Source organism: Mesocricetus auratus, unplaced genomic scaffold (genome assembly GCF_017639785.1).
Source record: "Mesocricetus auratus isolate SY011 unplaced genomic scaffold, BCM_Maur_2.0 Super-Scaffold_100010, whole genome shotgun sequence".
NCBI lineage: Eukaryota > Metazoa > Chordata > Mammalia > Rodentia > Cricetidae > Mesocricetus > Mesocricetus auratus.
Genome location: NW_024429194.1, coordinates 52,348,316 through 52,367,008, shown reverse-complemented (window position 1 = coordinate 52,367,008; position 18,693 = coordinate 52,348,316). Strand labels below are relative to the sequence as shown.

Here is an 18,693-nt window from a genome sequence, read left to right as displayed (position 1 = left end):
GTGCTCTTCGCCCCAAATCTTACATGCCTGCCTCCTATAGCCTCCTAGTTGCAGTATGGTGACTACCTTCTTGCATGTATGTTTGTGTATGTGTGTATACGTGTGTGGTTGTGTGCGTGCTACAGCATGTGTGTGGAGATCAGAGGGGCAACTGGCAGGAGTCAGGTCTCTCCTTCTCTATCATGTGGGTCCTGGACAGCTGGACTTAGTTGGCCAGGCTTCGCTTTTTTCCTTTTCTTTTCTTTTTTTTAAATCTCTGAGCCAGTTTGCTGGTCCCAGGTCACCCTTTCTGGTAGATTCTTCCCTGGTTCTCTTGTCACAATATTCCATTGGTACACTCTGAATATTCTTCTTACTTTTGAAAGTGTGTGTGTGTGTCTGTCTGTCTGTTTTGGTACTGTCACAGCCTAACTGCTTGGCACCCACACTTGCTCATTACACCTCAACCTTATGCCCGGCCCCCCCTCCCCCCGTACTTCTCCTTGGAGTACCTTGAAAGGAAGAGAATCCTCAGTCAGTCAGAAGGGAGCTTTAAAATTTGTCATAAAAGGTGGGGGTAGAAGAGGGAGACTTTACCCTGGGGATGGTCCCCCTGCCCTCTCTGGTGTGTGTGTGTGTGTGTGTGTGTGTGTGTGTGTGTGTGTGTGTGTTCATCCCCAGGGGAATGTTCAAAACAAAGAAGACTGAAGGTGTGTGGCAGGACACTGCAGAGGAATTTCACAGATTTTACAATGTTCATGGCAAGCTCTGCTAAGGTAGGTAACGTCTCAACATGGCCTCCACTCTGCCTCTGTTTCTGAGCATTTTCTCCAGTGTGGTTTGTGAACTAATAAGTCTGGTTTTGTAGCTCTAAGTTCTCTGTAGTGATCTGATTTCCGGCAATATTTGGGATGAGGACAGAAGCAAGGCAGCAAAAATACGCATTGTTTCCCTGTGTGTTTGGGATGCCAGGCATCAAACATTCAGAACAAAGAGTCCAATTCAGCCCTGCTTCTTCTTGCTGGCTTCTCACAGTTGCTGGCTTCTCACAGTGACAGACACTGCTGGTCAGTGCCCCCTCTGCAGTGTCCTGGACACTGTGGGGAAAGTCCTGGTGACCCCAGAGACTGAGATGGATGGTAGAGGTCTGACAACGATTGCATCCAACAATGTCTGAAGAGACATTCCAGAGCTGTTGACGGAAAGAAAACCTCCCTGGGGCTCTAAGAACTAGAGCCACACACACCTAAGCAACTGCTGAAGCTCATTTTATGTTCATCAGGTCCAGCCCAAGGCGGGAATGCCTGAAAAGAATAGGTTTGCTTTTCTTTAGGTCATTTGTCGCCAACTTAGATGCTGCAAAGAGCAGGGGGAGAAGAGAGGAGAGGGAAAGAGACAGTGTGAAGCACAAAACCAGTTTCAAACATGATCCGTATGGAACATGTGACACTGCATGTAACGCATGCCAGGAAGGAAGGCACCAGAAAGAGCTCTGCTGTAGCTCGGTGCTGGGCATCTCATCTGCACTGCTCTCACTCACGTCTCACAGCGGCAGAGTGACTTTCATACCCCCTTTAGGAAGCAGCTTCCGTCAGCCCATCTGATTCCCCAGTTCACAGAGCTAGTAAGTAGAAGCAGACCTTAGACCTTGGTCTATAGATTCTTAAGGCCTCTTTCTTCTCATGAAGCCTTGCTATTTCCAAACAAGACTAAATTGGAAGAAGTTTCCAGTAGTCAGAAAACCCTGAGTATTTGTTGGGCACCTGCTGTGTGCCAGTCATCTCTGCCAGAAGCTGTGTTTGAGGCAGGCATGCCTTGGGCTTGGCTCTAGTTAAAACGATCTTCTGGAATGTGACTCCTGGACACACTACGTTCCATCCAGCCTTCTGTTACACAGGGGCGGTGTTAGAAGGCTAGTTTAAGAACAGGGTGGTCTCACGACATCATGTCTGATTTCTCCTTCACTCTTGGCTCCATCCAACCTCGTCAAGCTTAAGGCCCAGAGCAATCCCAGCCCCCACCTTCTGATGCGTTCTCTCCAATCTGCCCACTCTTTCCTTTTCATTTCTTTGAACACTAATCTCTTAAACTCCTTTTTGGGGAAGTCTTTGTTTTTGTGACAAGACTGGTTATGTACTATACTGTAACTCAAATGACAAAGATTAGAGGAAGACAAAAGAATGGGTCCGTACCTCTGATTTCTTTCCCACACAAATGATAGAAGTAGCCAGAAATATATATAACTATATACATTGTACCTACTGCCACATAGTGGGATAATATATCAAATGGAGACATTAACTATGGGATGTTACCCTGATCTTCCTGACTGGGCTGTTGTAGCACACTATTCTTAGAAATTCCTACTGGCCAATCCCCCCCACGGCATGTCTGTTCATGATGGTTCTTACACAATAGCAAACATTACATAACAGTTCTACACTGGCCAAGGGTTTCCATTTGCTCTTAAGGATAGTAAAGCTTTTCTTTAAAAAAATTTTAAATTACACTTTGTTTATCTCTATGTGTGTTTGCTGTATGTGTGTGGACACACGTGTATCACATGCATGCCTCTACATCCGTGTGGAGGGCGGAGCTCAACTTGGGGGGTTTGGGTCTACTTCTACTGTGGGTTCTGAGGACTGAAATCAGGTTGTCAGGTTTGGCTGCAACTTCCTTTACTGACTCATCTCACTGGCCAAAGCTTTTAAATTGAAGCTACAAAACTGTACAATGACTCGAATATATTTTTAAAAGAATTATACCCATCCTTATAGCCAAAGAACTTGAAAGGAAAAAATACTTTCAGCAGTTCTGACACAAATCCAGATTATTTACATATGAATGTATTACTAATGTAAAACTCACCTTTAGGTGTCTCCCAGCATACAAAAGAGTCAACTAAAGACAAGCCTTGCTTATAATAAAATGTAGTTAATTCTAGCCAGTTGGCGTCAAGTGTGTTGATGACAGCTCCTTTCCTTGTCACTTTCATGGACAGGATACCTTCCTGATAGGTCCAGCAGGTTGAATCCTCATCGAAAGCATTGAAGACCATGTACAGCTTGTGATCTGGGGTTAGGCATTCAGGAAAAAGGGGAGAGGCCATCATAATCTCACTGATCAAAAATTCTTAAATAATTTGTTCTTCATGAGACATTACAAACACACAAATAAACATAGAAAAATAAAAGTACCCCCCACTTAATTAAAAAATTATATGTATACATGTTTGTGTTATGTGCCTGTGTTTGGATGCATGTCCACTGGTGTGTGCAGATTTGTAGAGAGACCAGAGGTTGATGCTGGGTGTCTTTCCCAGTCCTTCTCTATCTTAGGTTTTGAGTTAGGGTCTCTAGCTGAACCCAGAGCTCATGATCTGGTCATCTTGCCTACCTGTCTAGCATTGGGGCTACAAGCATGCACTCACATCTGCCTTTTATGGGGGACTCAGCATCAAACTCAAGACTTGATGTTTGTGGGACAAGTGCTGTACTAAGTGACCTTCATATCCTCCCACCCCCAACTCAGTTTAATGTTAGTATTATGCCACATTAGCTTTGAATTATTTCTTCACAGAAACAAGACAATGAACACAGTACTATGTATTACGCTACTATGTACTACTATATAGTATGTACCTAGCAGTACACAGTCCCCAATCCCAGTCTCTAAATATAACCGCTAGAGTGAATTTGGTATTTATTGTTCTCACAAAAGCTTTTAGTTTTTACACCCACAGTTATATACCATATAAATAGTTCACTGTTTAAAAAATGCTTTAACAGGGGTTGAGGGTTTAGCTCCGTGGAGAGAACTTGCCTAGCAGGTGCAAGGTCCTGGGTTTGGTTCTTAGCTCCAAAAACCAAACCAAACCAAACCAAACCAAAACAAAAAACCCAACAAGAAAGCAAAATCTACACGGTGTTAACAGTATACTGTTCCATATCAATCTGGTTGTTTCTCTAGGAGTTCCTACGCTCTGCCACGCACGGATGCTGAGCGTGTCTCAGACTCGGGACTCCACTGTGCCCTCCAGGGCCAGTGCTGATCAAAGGTTTGGAGCAACTGTCAGCTTGCTGGAGCTTCTTATGTGCCAGGCACTGGACTGTTTCTCCTTGACAACCCTGTGAGAGAGGCTCTGCAATTGTCCCCTTCACACAAAGACATTGAGGTGTTTTTTCCAGAGACCATGTTTACTCCATGGTATGAGGGTCTTTAATTTTCTTTGATGTTGCTTTTTGAAAAAACATTCCTGCAAAGATGTCAGGAAACTTTACACAGTCAAAAATACAAGAGAAAAAATACTCTCAGTTTCTTGGGAAAACTTAAGAGAAGGACAGAACTATTGTCTACAGTTATTTCTGGCTGTGGACGCTATTGTTACAATAACTGACTCATCATGATGTTCCATTGTCATAGTGTAGCGATGATCAAGGCATGTCCATTGATTTCAAAAGTGAGGAGCATGCATGAAATGGGAAAGGCCTGTGCTGAGATTCTCACACGGCTTACCAGACAGCTGTAAACCAAGCTACTTTCTCAGTCAAGTCTTTCCTTTGTTCCCCCCCAAGACAGGGTTTCTCTGTGAACCAGCCCTGGCTGTCCTGGAACTTGATTTGTAGACTAGGCTGACTGGCATTAAAGGCGTGCGCCACCACTGCCTGGCTGTCCACTTGTAGCACACGTACAACCTTTTGTTTTAGAAGAGGGCTAGGTGGCTGTATTACGTGGATGGCTTGCAGGGTCAGTAGGAGAACTAATGTCTGAAACATTGCCTTGCCTTATTCCTGGCTATAATTACTTAAAAACAACCCCACAAGATTGGATTAGTTCACTGTCCTTACAACCTGCAGAAATTAATATTGTCTTTAAAATAAAGATACAGTTTGGGGAACAGTACATCCTCTTTCCATCCATGCTTTTACCTCCTCCCCGCTCTGGTTTAGAGTAGCTGGGGCTGCTGTTTCCTTCTGTCTGATGTCCACTTTCCAGCTGAGGCTCCTCCTCCACTCCACTTGCACATGAATGTCCACTGACGTCTCCATCATTCCCGCTTTTGCAGTTGTCGTGTGAACCATGTCTCCTGTGTAGTCCCAATTCTGCATCTCCGTCATGACTGGTTCCGTTACAGTGTTCAGACGGCAAGTAATACTGTGATATGATTCCAACAAATTTCATCCCTCTTTTAGCAGCAGCGTTAATCTGAGGTTTAAAGAGATGGCAGGGCCAAGGTAAATCCCATGTATGACTCAGTCAACTAACTTTAATCCTAGGAGGCCATTAGAAGATAGAATAAACTGACCAGTAACTAAGCCACACTTATAAACCAGAGAAACCACTAAAGTACATCAGCCCAAAGATCACGTGTCAGTATCAGCATGACATGTCAAACATAACTAATGTTTCAGAGGTTATAAAGAGAGAACCATATTTTCCTCTGAAATTCCACCACATTTGGCAAGAACTAGTAAATTTTATAGCATGATTTTTGGAGATGGTTAACAATAATCTTTCCAGTTGGAGCAAAAGTAAAGACTGTTCCGAACACTCCCCAAAATAACTGAAGCAAATACAACCTCACTATTTTTTTTATAACCTCACTATTAAAGGAAACATTAATTTAAAAACAAAAAGCACACAGCACTATCTGGTGTTGATTAAGACAGATATTAAGAGGCGTTGGTGGCACACACCTTTAATCCCAGCACTCGGGAGGCAGAGGCAGGCAGATCTCTGTGAGTTCGAGGCCAGCCTTGTCTACAGAGCGAGTTCCAGGACACCCTCCAAACCAATACAGAGAAACCCTGTCTCGAAAAACCAAAAAAAAAAATGCACGTATGAAACATGAATCCAGTTCTTGGCTCAACTGTGAGGAAGCGTTCTAATCTGCTTTACCGCTCGATATCTGCCTTTTACCTGGACCAACACATACAATCTGATTTGATCCCGTCAGTTAGCATATAGTGTCTGAAGCAGACAGATGACATGAAGTCATCGAAGTAATTTGGAATCTTTCTTTTTTTTTTTTTTTTGTTTTTTTGAGACAGGGTTTCTCTGTATTGTTTTGGAGGCTGTCCTGGAACTCACTCTGTAGACCAGGCTGGCCTCAAACTCACAGAGATCCGCCTGCCTCTGCCTCCCAAGTGCAGGGATTAAAGGTGTTCGTGACCAATGCCTGGCTATAATTTGGGATCTTAGCGGTGGTGATTTTCATGTTTGGTACTATTTCCATTCAAATACTTATGAGACTGTTATCTTATTTCCTCTAAGTACACAGTGCCCAAGATCTAAGAGTTTTCTTCTCAGCTCTGTGTGAATGTTCTTATTTATTCGTTTTACATACCAATCACAGTTTCTCTTCCCTTCCCTCCTCTCCTACTGTTCCCATTCCCCATCTCCCTTCTAAGCTTCTCCCCCATCCACTCCTCCTCCATTTCCATTCAGAAGGAGTAAGGCCTCACATGGGAGTCAAAGTATGGCATATCAAGTTGAGGTAGGACCAAACTTCCCCCCACCCCCATCAAGGCTGGACAAGGCATCCCACCATGAGAAATAGGTTCCAAAGAGCCAGCTCATGTGTCAGGGACTGATCCCGGTCCCACTGCCAGGGGCCCCACAAAAGACCAAGCTACACAACTGTCACCCACATGCAGAGGGGTCTAGGTCAGTCCCATGTAGGCTCTCTAACTGTTGGTCCCAGAAGCTTGTGTCAGGCTGGCCTTAAACTCAGAGATCCTCCTGCCTTTGCCACCCGAGTGCTGGGATTAAAGGTGTGTCCCACCATGCCTGGCTCAGCCCTGTCAGTTATTTTCATGGTCACTGTTTTAACATCTAAATTGAACGTTTTAAGTGTTACCCGGGAGAGAGTCATGATGGAGGTCAACGACAGAAACACTGACAGAATGAAGTGGGATTTTCAAAGGCAGGAAGAACTGGAGAAAATGAAGAGCAATGCGATCAAAGGGGCCACTTCCGGCTGGCCTGGAGGACGGAGGAGCCACTTCCGGCTGGCCTGGAGGACGGAGGAGCCAGAACTCGGGACTGTGGCCAGCGCAGCCTCATTCCTTCCTCTAACAGTTACAGTCTGAGATTTAACACTGTGTGGAGACTTGGACATGCACACAGTTTTGAGCTCCCAAGTGTCCTGGGAGAGAAGAGGGAGGTATGAGGGGGTTCGGCATTCTGTGAGTAGAAAGGGGTAAATTTCTTGTCAGTGTCCTTTCTAGGTATTAGATTTGGTGGAGACGTCTCGTACTATACCAGATACTTTATTTTTCTTCTGGAAAAATCTAGGAACACATATATTGGTGTCTTTTCCATTTAATTACATTTATTTATTTGTGTGTGTACAGGAACACACATGTGTCACAGTGTGATGTACATGTAGTGGCAGGGGACAGCTTGTAAGAGTTAGTTCTTTTCTGCCACGTGAGTCCCAGGGTTTGAACTCAGTCAGTTTTGGTAGCCATACCTTTACCTATTGGGCTGTCTTGCCAGCCTTAGAGGACTGCTATTTTTAAATGCGGTATTTTAAAACCCCCAGGGAAGAAAAATGCAAGCTGAATATTAAAAATAGAGCGGACAGGGGTGGGGATCTAGCTCGGAGTAGAATGCCTGTGTGCAGGAGGCCCAGTGTTCAATCCTCAGGACCACATACAAGGACACAAACTAAAAATAGAGTAGGCATTAATAGATAATGCTTGACTTGAGAACTAGCTGTTCAGCAATCAAGTCTTCACACAAGTGGCTGCTCAGAAACACCGGGCATTCGCCAGTTGCTCTTGCTCACGCCCAGGGCAATGTTGGGATATTTCGCCTGTATGTTTCCTGAAGCTTTTCACTTAGAGAAGGATCCCCGAACTCTAATTGCTCAAACAGCAGTGCTTTCCTGTTTAAGTCTTTAACTGTGGCCAGGGCATCAGATTCAAAAAAAGCGCTTTATCTAGCAAGACTCAGTTAGCAGCTACATGAAACTGTCTGGAGTGGATTTATTCCCAGAAAAAGAAATACCCAGAATAGCGGCAGTAAACAGTATGTGTACTTGTAAAACCTGGTGTCCTGGACGTTTCCCATCGTGGAGTTGAATGGCACCTTTGTACCTTAGTGGGAAACATAATTAGCAGTTTTAGCAGCGAGACACAAACCACAGATATGGATTCTCCAAAAGTAGTTACTTGTGGCTATCAGCAACAGAAACAAAGTTCAGCTTCCTTTTCTCTTTGTTTGTAACACAGGCTGTTCTGGAACCCAGGGTCCTCCTGCCTCAGCCGCCTGCATGCTGGGATTACAGGTATAAACCACCACACCTTGCTCACGGATTGTAACCGTGAGTCAGCACACCTCACTCCACTCTCCCAATTTCTACCCGAAAGGAAGTGCCTTGGGTTTTTGAGTTCGGACATTTAAATCAAATAAAGGCTAGCTGGGTGTGATGCTGTTCAATTTAATCCCAGCACTTTGGAGGCAGAGCTAGGCTGATCTCCGTGAGTTCGAGGCCAGTTTGGTAGACATAGAGGGTTATAGGGCAGCCAAGGCTACATAGTGGAAGTCCATTTCAAAATCAAAACCAACTTCCCCATGAGAAACAACAGCAAACAGACAAAAGCTAAAGTAGGCCAATGTGAATAAAGCAACTTCACCAAAAAAATCCATCAATTTAGAATATTTATGGATATATATGCTTTTCTTGGTTTAGCCAATCTTCATTTAGTGTTCAACTTTTTATTTATGTAACTTCCAAAGGATACATTAATTGCAAAATTTCCCTTGATCTCTTTTCAAGTTAATTTTAATTTTTAAATTTTTTCTTTAAAAAATCCCATAATTTGTTTTTATTTTCTCTTTTTATATTTAAAAAACCCACCTGTTTGTCTTATCTGAAACTACTGGAATCTATTTTCCATGGGATAACTGACTACTTCCCTATGTATTAACTAAGTTACAGTTATCCATGCATTTTGTGTTGTCATTCAATATTTTTTTTGTTAGTTTGTTTCTGTAGGACAGGGTTTATTTGTGTAGCTCTGTAGACCAGACTGGCCTTGAACTCAGAGATTCATCTGCCTCTGCCTTCCAAGTGCTGGGATTAAAGGCATCACCACTGCCCAGCTGTTACTAAACTTCTTATATGGAGTTGAACTTACTTGGCTAGCTCTATTCTGTTTTATTTGCCTTTATTTATGTTTCTGTGATGGTTAATCTTGGTTGTGCACTTGACTGCTCTGGAATCAGGTAACAGACAAGCTGATGGACGTGCCTGTGAGGAACTTTCTTGCTCAGTTGTCTGCAGTGGGAAGGCCCACCCTCCGTGTGGGTGGTACTTCTGGTGGCTTCCCAGATAGAAGGGAGCGGAGACACAGTGCTTTTGCTCTTTGCTTGCTTGCCTTCGTGTGCTGCTAAGTTCATGTATGCGGGCGGCAACTGACTGCTGCTGCTTCTGGCTGACATGTCAATCCAGTCCTTCCGCCTTCAAAATGGCCTGCAGAGCCGCTGCTCTCCAGGGTCCCTCGGCCTTTGGCTCCTGACTGGGACAGCTAAGGCATTTGGTCCTGTGGAGGCAGCAGCCACTGGGTTTTTAGCGTCAGTATGAAGGTAGCCACTGCTGTCCTGCTATGTAAACCAACCTGGTAAAACCCGTTAGTGCACTCATCTTTCTGTTCTTCCTCCAGAGACCCTTAACTAGCGGAGTTTTAGACTCTGTACAGTTTGGTTCGCATACTCTACTCTTTGAGTTCTGTAGACTGAGTCATCTCCAGTTCCCTAATCTTTTGGGTCCTACACTGTAGCTCAGCCTGCCTGGAACTCACTATGTAGTTCAGGCTGGATTTGAACTCTTTATGTAGTGGAGGATGACCTTGCACTTGTGGTCCTCCCCTTGTCCAGTGCCAGGATTACAGGCTGTGTCGCCATGCCTGGGTCTGTGTGGTTTTCAGGTAAGAGAGGAAATTTTCTTGGTGTGCCACGAGGAATGCACACCCGGTACCTTTTCTATGAGTTCCTCTGCTGCATCGTTTGCTTGTGTTTCGTAAGTTAGAGGACACTCCTCCATCACAAGTCTTGCATGCCTGTGTCCACCTGGTACTGCTGAATGCTTGGGGCTGCAATGAGAACACGGTCATGGTCAGGGTCAGAGGCAAACTATTGCTTTCCACCTACATCCACGAGAAAATCACGAGCAACTCAGACGCAAGGTCAAGGCTATCACTTGGTTATTTCAACTCCAACGGTTCACTAAAACCAAATGCCACAGACACACAGTGGTTTCTAATTTAAAGTGAATGAAAGAGACTTTGTTATTGGACAGAGCATAAGTAAAAAACACTATTTAAATGCAGATAAATGCCTGTTTCTCTCCAGCTTTTCTTTACTGATCCCTAACTTCTGCCAAGTTTCAGCACTTCTGAGTCTACTTAATACTAAAAGCAGGAAAAGGAGGTGGTTATGCACAGTTGATGGGGTTTGCAATCAGCATGAGTAAAAAATGTCACATGTGCTTAGTAATGCTTGATCTTGAAAACATTTGTATTCTAGCAAAAGCTGAAGTCCATACACACTTGTGTGTGTGTGTGTGTGTGTGTGTGTGTGTGTGTGTGTGTGTATGCCCACTGGTAACTATTGAATAGTAGTTACTGCTCTTTAAAAACAAGACAGGGGCAGGGTGCATGGCTCAGTGGTACAGTATTTGCCTAGAATGTACAAAATCCTGGATTTGATCCTTAGCAGTGAAAAGCCACCAAACTTTCTTCTTTTTGTTTTGTTTTTTTTTTTAATCTTAGGTAAGTTCTTATATATCTCAAGCAGGCCTCAAGCTTGGTAAGGAGCAGAGAATGATCTTGATCTTTGACCCTCCTGAATTCTGGGATTACAGGTGTGTGACTCTGTATCTGGTTTATGTGGTACCAGAAAATGAGCCCAGGATGTCCCACATGCTAGGCAAGCACTCTAGCTCTACCAGCTGAGCTCTACTCCCAAGCCACCATCTGGAATTTTATTTAACATAGCTTGTTTTTGTTGATTCTTTGGGAAGCTCAATCGTGCACCCCAATCCCACTCATTTCTCAGTCCCTCCATCTCTGCCTTCCCCCCCTGCAGCTTCTCCCAGAAAAGGAAGTGTAAAGTAACAGTAGCAACAGCAACTGCAACAGAAAGTCCGCTTGGCTCCCAGTCTTTCCCACTCCCCACTCCCCACCCGTCTCATCTTAGTAGCACTGGGACCTTTGGTATGACACAGTATATCCTGCTGTTGCCCAGATCAGGGACATCCTGCGGCTATGGTTCCACGGGACTGGTCTCTTCACGGGCTCCAGCAGGTCGTAGATGGGGTTGATGTTGGGGTGGACGTGGGTGGTAGCTGAGTGGGTCACCCCACCCCCTCAGGTGAGGAGCAGGGCCAGCTTTCCTGCATCAGGGGCTGGCAAGGGGCGGGGCCAGACCATCTGGAAACGTTAAAACCACCTCTCTCGCTTCTTCCTTCCCTTTCCAATTTGCCTATTTTATCACCCTTTTCCTCTTTGTTGTGATTTTCTTTAGCTTTTACATTGATTGCTGTTGATTCACTCCTATAAAGAGGAAACACTTTTTGAGATTAAAAAAATCATTGTGTGTATGTGTGTGTGTGTATGTATGAGTATATGTGTGAGTGTGTGTGTATGTATGAGTGTGTGTATGTGTGAGTGTATATGATGTATCTATGAGTGTGTGTGCATGTGCATGTGTGTATGAGTATGTATGTGTGTATGTGTGTATGAGTGTGTATGTGTGTGCATGTGTGTGTGTATGAGTATGTATGTGTATGAGTGTGTATGTATGTGCATGTGTATGTATGAGTATGTATGTGTATGAGTGTGTATGTGTGTGCATGTGTGTGTATGAGTATGTATGTGTGTATGAGTGTGTATGTGTGTGCATGTGTGTATGTATGAGTATGTATGTGTGTATGAGTGTGTATGTGTGTGCATGTGTGTATGTATGAGTATGTATGTGTGTGGATGAGTGTGTATGTGTGTATGTATGAGTATGTATGTGTGTATGAGTGTGTATGTGTGTGCATGTGTGTGTATGAGTATGTATGTGTGTATGAGTGTGTATGTGTGTACATGTGTGTATGTATGAGTATGTATGTGTGTATGAGTGTATATGTGTGTGCGTGTGTGTATGAGTATGTGTATGTGTGTGTGTATGTATGAGTATGTATGTGTGTATGAGTGTGTATGTGTGTGCATGTGTGTATGTATGAGTGTGTATGAGTGTGTATGTGTGTGCATGTGTGTATGTATGAGTATGTATGTGTGTATGAGTGTGTATGAGTGTGTATGAGTGTGTTTGTAGAGGGGGCAGTACTCTATAGTGTGCGTGTAGTCAGTTCTCTCCTTCCACCTTTTTCTTTAAAAGATTTATTTATTTACCACATATACAGTGTTCTGCCTACAAGCCATAAGAGGGCACCAGATTGAATTGTAGATGGTTGTGAGCCACCATATGTGGTTGCTGGGAATTGAACTCAAGACCTCTAGAAGAGCAGTCAGTGCCCTTAACCTCTGAGCTGTCTCTCTAGCCCACCCTTCCACCTTTGCATGTGTTCTGGGATCAGGCTCACACAGCAAGCCCCTCTGTCTCTCTGCCCAGTCACAAGGCCCAGACAGTTTCCATATAGATGAAGAGTGGTACAAAACTTTTCATAGATTAATTTCAGGTACTATTATGGCCATTTGCATTCTTCACTGGAGAGAGTAACAGCAGTCGTGTGGTTTGAATGAGAATGACCCTCACAGGCACTCACTAGTCCTCAGTTGACCTACTGGGAAGGGTTAGGAGGTGTGACCTTACTGCAATAGGTGTGTCACCTCAAGCCCACCCTAGGCGAAGTGTTTCCTTTTCTGCTTTCTGCCTGCAGATCAGGATGCAACTCTCAGCTACTGCCCCAGCACCATGACTGTAAGCATTCCACCTTAGTTCTCTCTAAAACTGTAAGCAAACCCTCAATCAAATGATTTCTAAGAGTTGCCTTGGTCACTGTCTTGTCACAGCAATAGAACAGTGACTAAGACAATTGCCTTCTTGTGGTGCTAAGGCTCAAACCCAGGGCCTCGCACAAGTGTTGTGCCATCGAACTATGTCTTCATCCCCAAAGGGAAGACCTTAAGACCTACTAGGCATACATAGAAATGAAATTTGGCAAATCTACTTTGCATGTGAAATGCTTAGGTTCAATCCCAAGAACTCCTGGTCTCCATCACATTTAGGGAAAAAGTTGCCAACATGTCTATCTAATTTTGAGACCTTGATGGGGCGGTGCTATCTGCTATGCAAGGTTTACGATGTGAGCTGGTTTCAGCTGCCGTTCTTAATGAGAATGGAGGTAGTTGGAAGAGCTCAGAGAGAGTGGGCTGCTTGGATTCCCTTGTTAGGCTAATTGCTGTTCCTTATCTTCTGGTGGTTGTACAGGAGTTACCACACCCAGCTTTTCTGGGTGCTTCTTGGGTCTATTCCCTCCTTTTGCTCACTGACATCTTCACTTAATGCCTATTTATTTGGCCCCAAAGAGTAAAGACAGTGATCAGGAGGGTGGTTGTTGTTTTGGCCCTTTTCCTTGGAGCTAGAATCTTCCTATGCAGCCCACAGCAGCGTCAGAGTTGAGGTCCTCAGGCCTCACTCACCCTCCTGGGTGCTGGGCTACTCCATCCTACATACACCACCACACTTGGTTTAATCAGGGGTTTGAAGGTGTGAGTTGCCTTATTCCAATTCACTTTCAGCTGATAAAATATGCCTTGAATCAATCCCCCGAGTAGCCTTCATTCTCCATCATGCTTTCAAAATCTCTTTTCTTTTAAAGAAAACCTGCCAGGTGGTGGTAGTGACTGTGGCAGCGGTGGCAGTGTACACTCTTAATCTCAGCACTTGGGAGACAGAGGCAGGTGGATTTCTATGAGTTCGAGGCCAGTCTGGTCTACAGAGCGGAACCCAGTCTCACTGCCCCCTCCTCCAAAAAGAACCAAAGCCCAACTAACCAGGCATAAAAACAATGCCCCCTGAAAAAGAAAGATTGAAGAAAACCATCCCTCTCAGTGGTCTCTGGTGTGACTTTTCTCAAGCTTACCTTGCTTTCAATCGAGACAGCACCACTCGGTACAGGTGACTTGCTGGGAGGTGTTTCCGATGCCCCACAGGTTGTATAACTGGGTGAATGGCCCCAACAACATAGCCCTTAAGATAATACGCTTCCACTTTGGCAACTATATCCAGAACTGAATTTATTTTGATGACTTCTGGGTTTGTTGAAGCTGAAATACCAAAAATGAAATTTTCATATCGGTAATATTGAATTCAACCTTATTCCTATCTATATGCGATGACATTAATGAACAAGAGCGACAACCACATGCCTTTATTTCGAGTAAGACACACTAACATGTGTTACGTATTTTCTATTTCAGGTGAGTTAGATGTGTTCAGGGTGGGATGACTGCAGATGAAACCTATTTTGGACCACAGCAAAGGTGATTTAACCAACTGACTAAACAAAAGAATAATAAGTAATTTATTATTAATAATTAAATAATAACCAATAGATAAATAATGCTGCCAGTATATTCCAAAGCGGAACTAGAATGCCTTTTAAGCTCTTTTACTCAGTGGGAGAGCTTTACTGCTTTGGATTTTATTTAAGTGACTATATTGCCTTTAAAAGACATCAAAGACATATATCAAAATAATAATTTAAAAAGCCAATAGTTTTCATAACTGAGCAAGATAAGATGCATAATTTCTTAAAATACAGTTTATAAAAGTTTAAACACTAAAAAGGGGAGACACTGTATTTAACAGACAGAAATTATAAAAAAAGAAGAAAGAAAAAAGAAAAGAAAAAACTAGCTATAAATGAAATTTAAAAGCAAAACCTGTCAGGCAGCTGAACTGTCTACCCTTCCAGGATGACACATCTACTGTAACTCTAAACACCCGTGTTGGCTGGGAGAAGAGAAGGGGGGATGCAATTGGAGAACATGTTCTCAAAGTTACAGAAATATTAATTTAAATAGTTTCATTATTTGTAGTACTTCTCATTTTATGGAGGACAATTAAGGATTATCATCCAGAAGTAGGCCTGGAACTGATTATCTTTTGAATAAGAAAGCACAAGAAGCCGGGCGTTGGTGGCACACGCCTTTAATCCCAGCACTGGGGAGGCAGAGGCAGGTGGATCTCTGTGAGTTCGAGGCCAGCCTGGTCTACTAGAGCTAGTTCCAGGACAGCCTCCAAAGCCACAGAGAAACCCTGTCTCAGAAAAAAAAAAAAGAAAGAAAAAGAAAGCACAAGAAATTAATGTCAGGTACGGGGCTGGCCTAGACTCACATCCATATGGCCAGAGCTGATGGCCTGAGCACAGGAAGCAGGTTGAGAAGCAGATGAGGAAGAAGTGTCAGGGGAAGTCCCTGTCCCCTGACACTAACACTCATGTGACGGACAATTCCAGCAGTGAGCACTCACGCCAGCCTCTCCTCATCAGAAAGGTATGCAGGCCAGCACGAACCCATTTCCTTCCCCTTTTATTCCCTTTTGGATTTAAACTAATATCCTACATCTATTATATTTTCTTCATCCTTATGATAGCAATGAAAAGAAGGAGGACAGTCCTGAAATCTGAAGAAACATCTGGTCTCCTGTAAACATTTGCCCTGTCTGTGTGGCAAATGTTTTATCATTTGTTTGGCTTTACTCTTTCTTAGCATTTGGTCTACAAATGCTCACTTTTTCAAACAAAGCAGCTCAAAAACTATACAATAATGTAGAACAGACTCTTAAGGCCAAGGAATAAAGTATAATGTAAACTTATCTTTAGAACTGTGTTAACTATACATAGTTTTTAAAAAAGATTTATTTATTATGTATACAGTGTTCCACCTGCATGTATGCCTACAGGCCGGAAGTGGACACCAGATCTCATTATAGATGGTTGTGAGTCACCATGTGGTTGCTGGGAATTATACTCAGGACCTCTGGAAGAACAGCCAGTGCTCTTAACCTGTGAGCCATCTCTCCAGCCCCCTGTCCATAGTTTTAAAGAAAATTAAAGTCACTTTTACATGGTTACATGGCATGGGGCAAGAAGTGGAGAAGTTAGCATGACACACAGAAGTCCTTTTAGCCTCGCATTTGTGTGTCTTTGACATGTGACAGCTTGGGGTTCTGATCCTGTCACTCTGTTTTACCCCGCTAAGCCTCCCTCCCCTTCCCTGTCCCCACCCCTGAGTTAACCCTCCCTTTGATGGCCATTCTGCATCGTGCTATGGCTGTTTGTTTACATGCCTGTCCTGACTGTTCACCTGGGAACTTCTTTTTGAACAAAGAGGATGAATGTTTTATTTGTTTCTCACTGTGTTGCAAAGCCAGTACGTCAGGGTGGAAATACAATGGCAGCCCACACGGCACATGGTAAAATTAAGACAGTACTGTCCTTCATCTAACACTGTACAATAGTTTCCTGTGCTCCCAGGCATTTCCAGTGAGAAACACATTAAGTCCTTCAACCAGAATCCCAGTGGACATGGGCAAGTTACAGTATTATGTGAGCTTTACGACACTATTATCCTGAATTGTGGAATTCTGTCGTCACTAGGTAGGGTCTCACCGTGTAACTCTGGCTGACCTGGAACTTGTTAGTAGACCAAGCTGATCTGGAACAGGAGATCTGTCTGTCAAGTGCTGGGATTAAAGGGTAGCTTGTCACCAAACCCAGCTTCATAACCACTTTATTACCATAGATGATCTCAAGAATTCTAAATACCAGAGTTTAACCCGAGTCTAAATACCTAGTATGAAGATTATTAAAAATATGTACATTGTATTTATCTGTACCCACCAGGAGTTGGGGTTTTTAAGTAGCACTGTTTTTTCTTTCCATCAGTATTGCTAGAAGTTAACAGATCTTCTATTCTCCACTAACTTAAGACAAGCATGCTGGAGCAAATTACTTCGGACAGTTTTATTTGGGAGTGGGGGTGCCATGCTCACTCCTCCTCAATGGATTTCACACATTTCTCGTATGCTTCTTCACTCGTTAATTCATCCAGCTCTGAAGGGTCACTCGGTGTCATCTTGATCAACCAACCATCTTCATAACAGGATTTGCTGACGAGCCCCGGGTTTTCGGCAAGTGCTTCATTGACTTCAGTTACCTCTCCTGACAGAGGAGAGTAGAGCTCACTGGCAGCCTTCACCCTCTCCAAAGCACCAAATTCATCTTGCTTTTTTTTTTTTTTTTCAGTTTGGTCCCAACTTCAGGCAGACTACAGTAAACAACATCTTCAAAGCTTCCTGTGCAAAATTGCTGATTCCCACTGTTCCAATACCATTCTCTGTGGTTATCCAGTCATGTTTCTCTGTGAATTTACACACTGACTGCACAGCGGATCCAGTGCTCAGAGCGCAGACAGTGGCGGCGCTCAGCACCCAGGGCGGCGGTGTGGGGGGGTACGGGGGTAGAGAGGGTGGCGGGCAGGAGGCAAGGGCGGTGTGTAGACTGCAGGCCACGGCCCACGCGCACCTAGCCGCTCCTAGCCGCTCACAGCGACAAGATTGACATGATGGGGATTCCTAGGGTAACCGCACTGCGCCTCCACCACCTGGGAACTTCTTAAGGGCGAGACTCCAATTGTATTTACATCTTTCTGTGCCTCACATGTTCCCTAGATCACTAGGTTACGCAGAATTCTTGTTTGTTAGGAATTGTAAAATTATTGCGCAAAGATGGAAAACCAATCACTACTAGTTAGGGGAAATAAAAAACAGTTCGGTTAGTACAGAAAAGCCGAGTGGCAGAACCCTGGCAGTGTCTTGGTCACAAAAGTAAGGGTGGTCAAGAGCACTTCGAGGCGCTGGAGCCATGGCTCATCATTTAAGGGCACTGGCTGCTTCTTCAGGGGACCCGGGTTCAATTCCCAGCACCTACGCGGCATCTCATAACTGTCTGTAACTCCAGTTCCAGGGGATCTGATACCCTCAGACAGATACGCATGGAGGCAAAACATCCATGCACATAAACTAAAAATAAGTTATTATTAAAAGCAAAAAAGGACATTGTAAGAATCCAGAGCAGAAAGTCATATTCTTTTCAGAAAGCTCTAGCACGAAGCCTCACACTATGTTAATGGAATAACACAAGAAAAGCCACATTACACACTAAGAAAAGCTAAAGCGACTTTTGGTTTAACTGACTTCATTTTGGAGGGAAATGTGAAGAGACAATGGGGGACAGAGTTTTACCCAAATCAAAGAATCATTTATGGGCTGGAGAGATGTCTCAGCAGGACCCGGGTTTGATTTTCAGCACCAACATAGTATCTGATGCCCTCTTCTGGCCTGCTCGGGAACTGCACACATGTGGTAGGTACACAGGCATATATGACTACAAAACTCACAAATAAAATAGAAAATAAAGTGCCATGTGTGGTAACATGTGACTACAGTCCCAGCTCCGGAGAGTCTGCGTCAAGAAGATGGAGAGTGTGAAGCCAGCCTGGGCCATACACTCTGAAGGATGGTCTTGGCTGTCCTGGGACGAGGGAACCTCAGTTGAGGAATTGTCTGTATTAGACTGGCCCGGGACTATGTCTGGGGGCACTTTCCTGATTGCTACCCAGTTGATGGAGAGCACACAGCCCACTGTGGGCAGCACCATCCCTCGGTAGGCGGCCTCGTCTGTCTAGGAGC

At 44.0% G+C, this 18,693-nt stretch overlaps 1 protein-coding gene and 1 long non-coding RNA gene across 4 annotated transcripts in view; one reads left to right on the top strand and one right to left on the bottom strand.

The window, feature by feature from the left end:
- Nucleotides 1–18,693, bottom strand: part of Rftn2 (raftlin family member 2) — a 53,875-nt gene that overhangs the window by 26,027 nt on the left and 9,155 nt on the right. For 2 of the 3 annotated variants that reach the window (XM_040753602.1, XM_013121134.3), the window contains exons 2-5: nt 14,081–14,264; nt 9,965–10,079; nt 4,908–5,184; nt 2,848–3,051 (exon numbers count right to left, since the gene is read on the bottom strand). In XM_040753602.1, coding sequence (XP_040609536.1) covers nt 2,848–3,051; nt 4,908–5,184; nt 9,965–10,079; nt 14,081–14,264 — 780 coding nt within the window. Of the gene's footprint in view, nt 1–2,847; nt 3,052–4,907; nt 5,185–6,838; nt 6,970–9,964; nt 10,080–14,080; nt 14,265–18,693 lie in introns of those variants that run through there. The other variant, XM_040753603.1, reaches the window with a different exon arrangement.
- On the top strand, nt 6,984–17,348 carry LOC121142824. The gene is made up of 4 exons (XR_005879931.1): nt 6,984–7,144; nt 10,758–10,849; nt 14,418–14,480; nt 16,889–17,348. It is a non-coding gene; the product is annotated as an uncharacterized LOC121142824 (long non-coding RNA).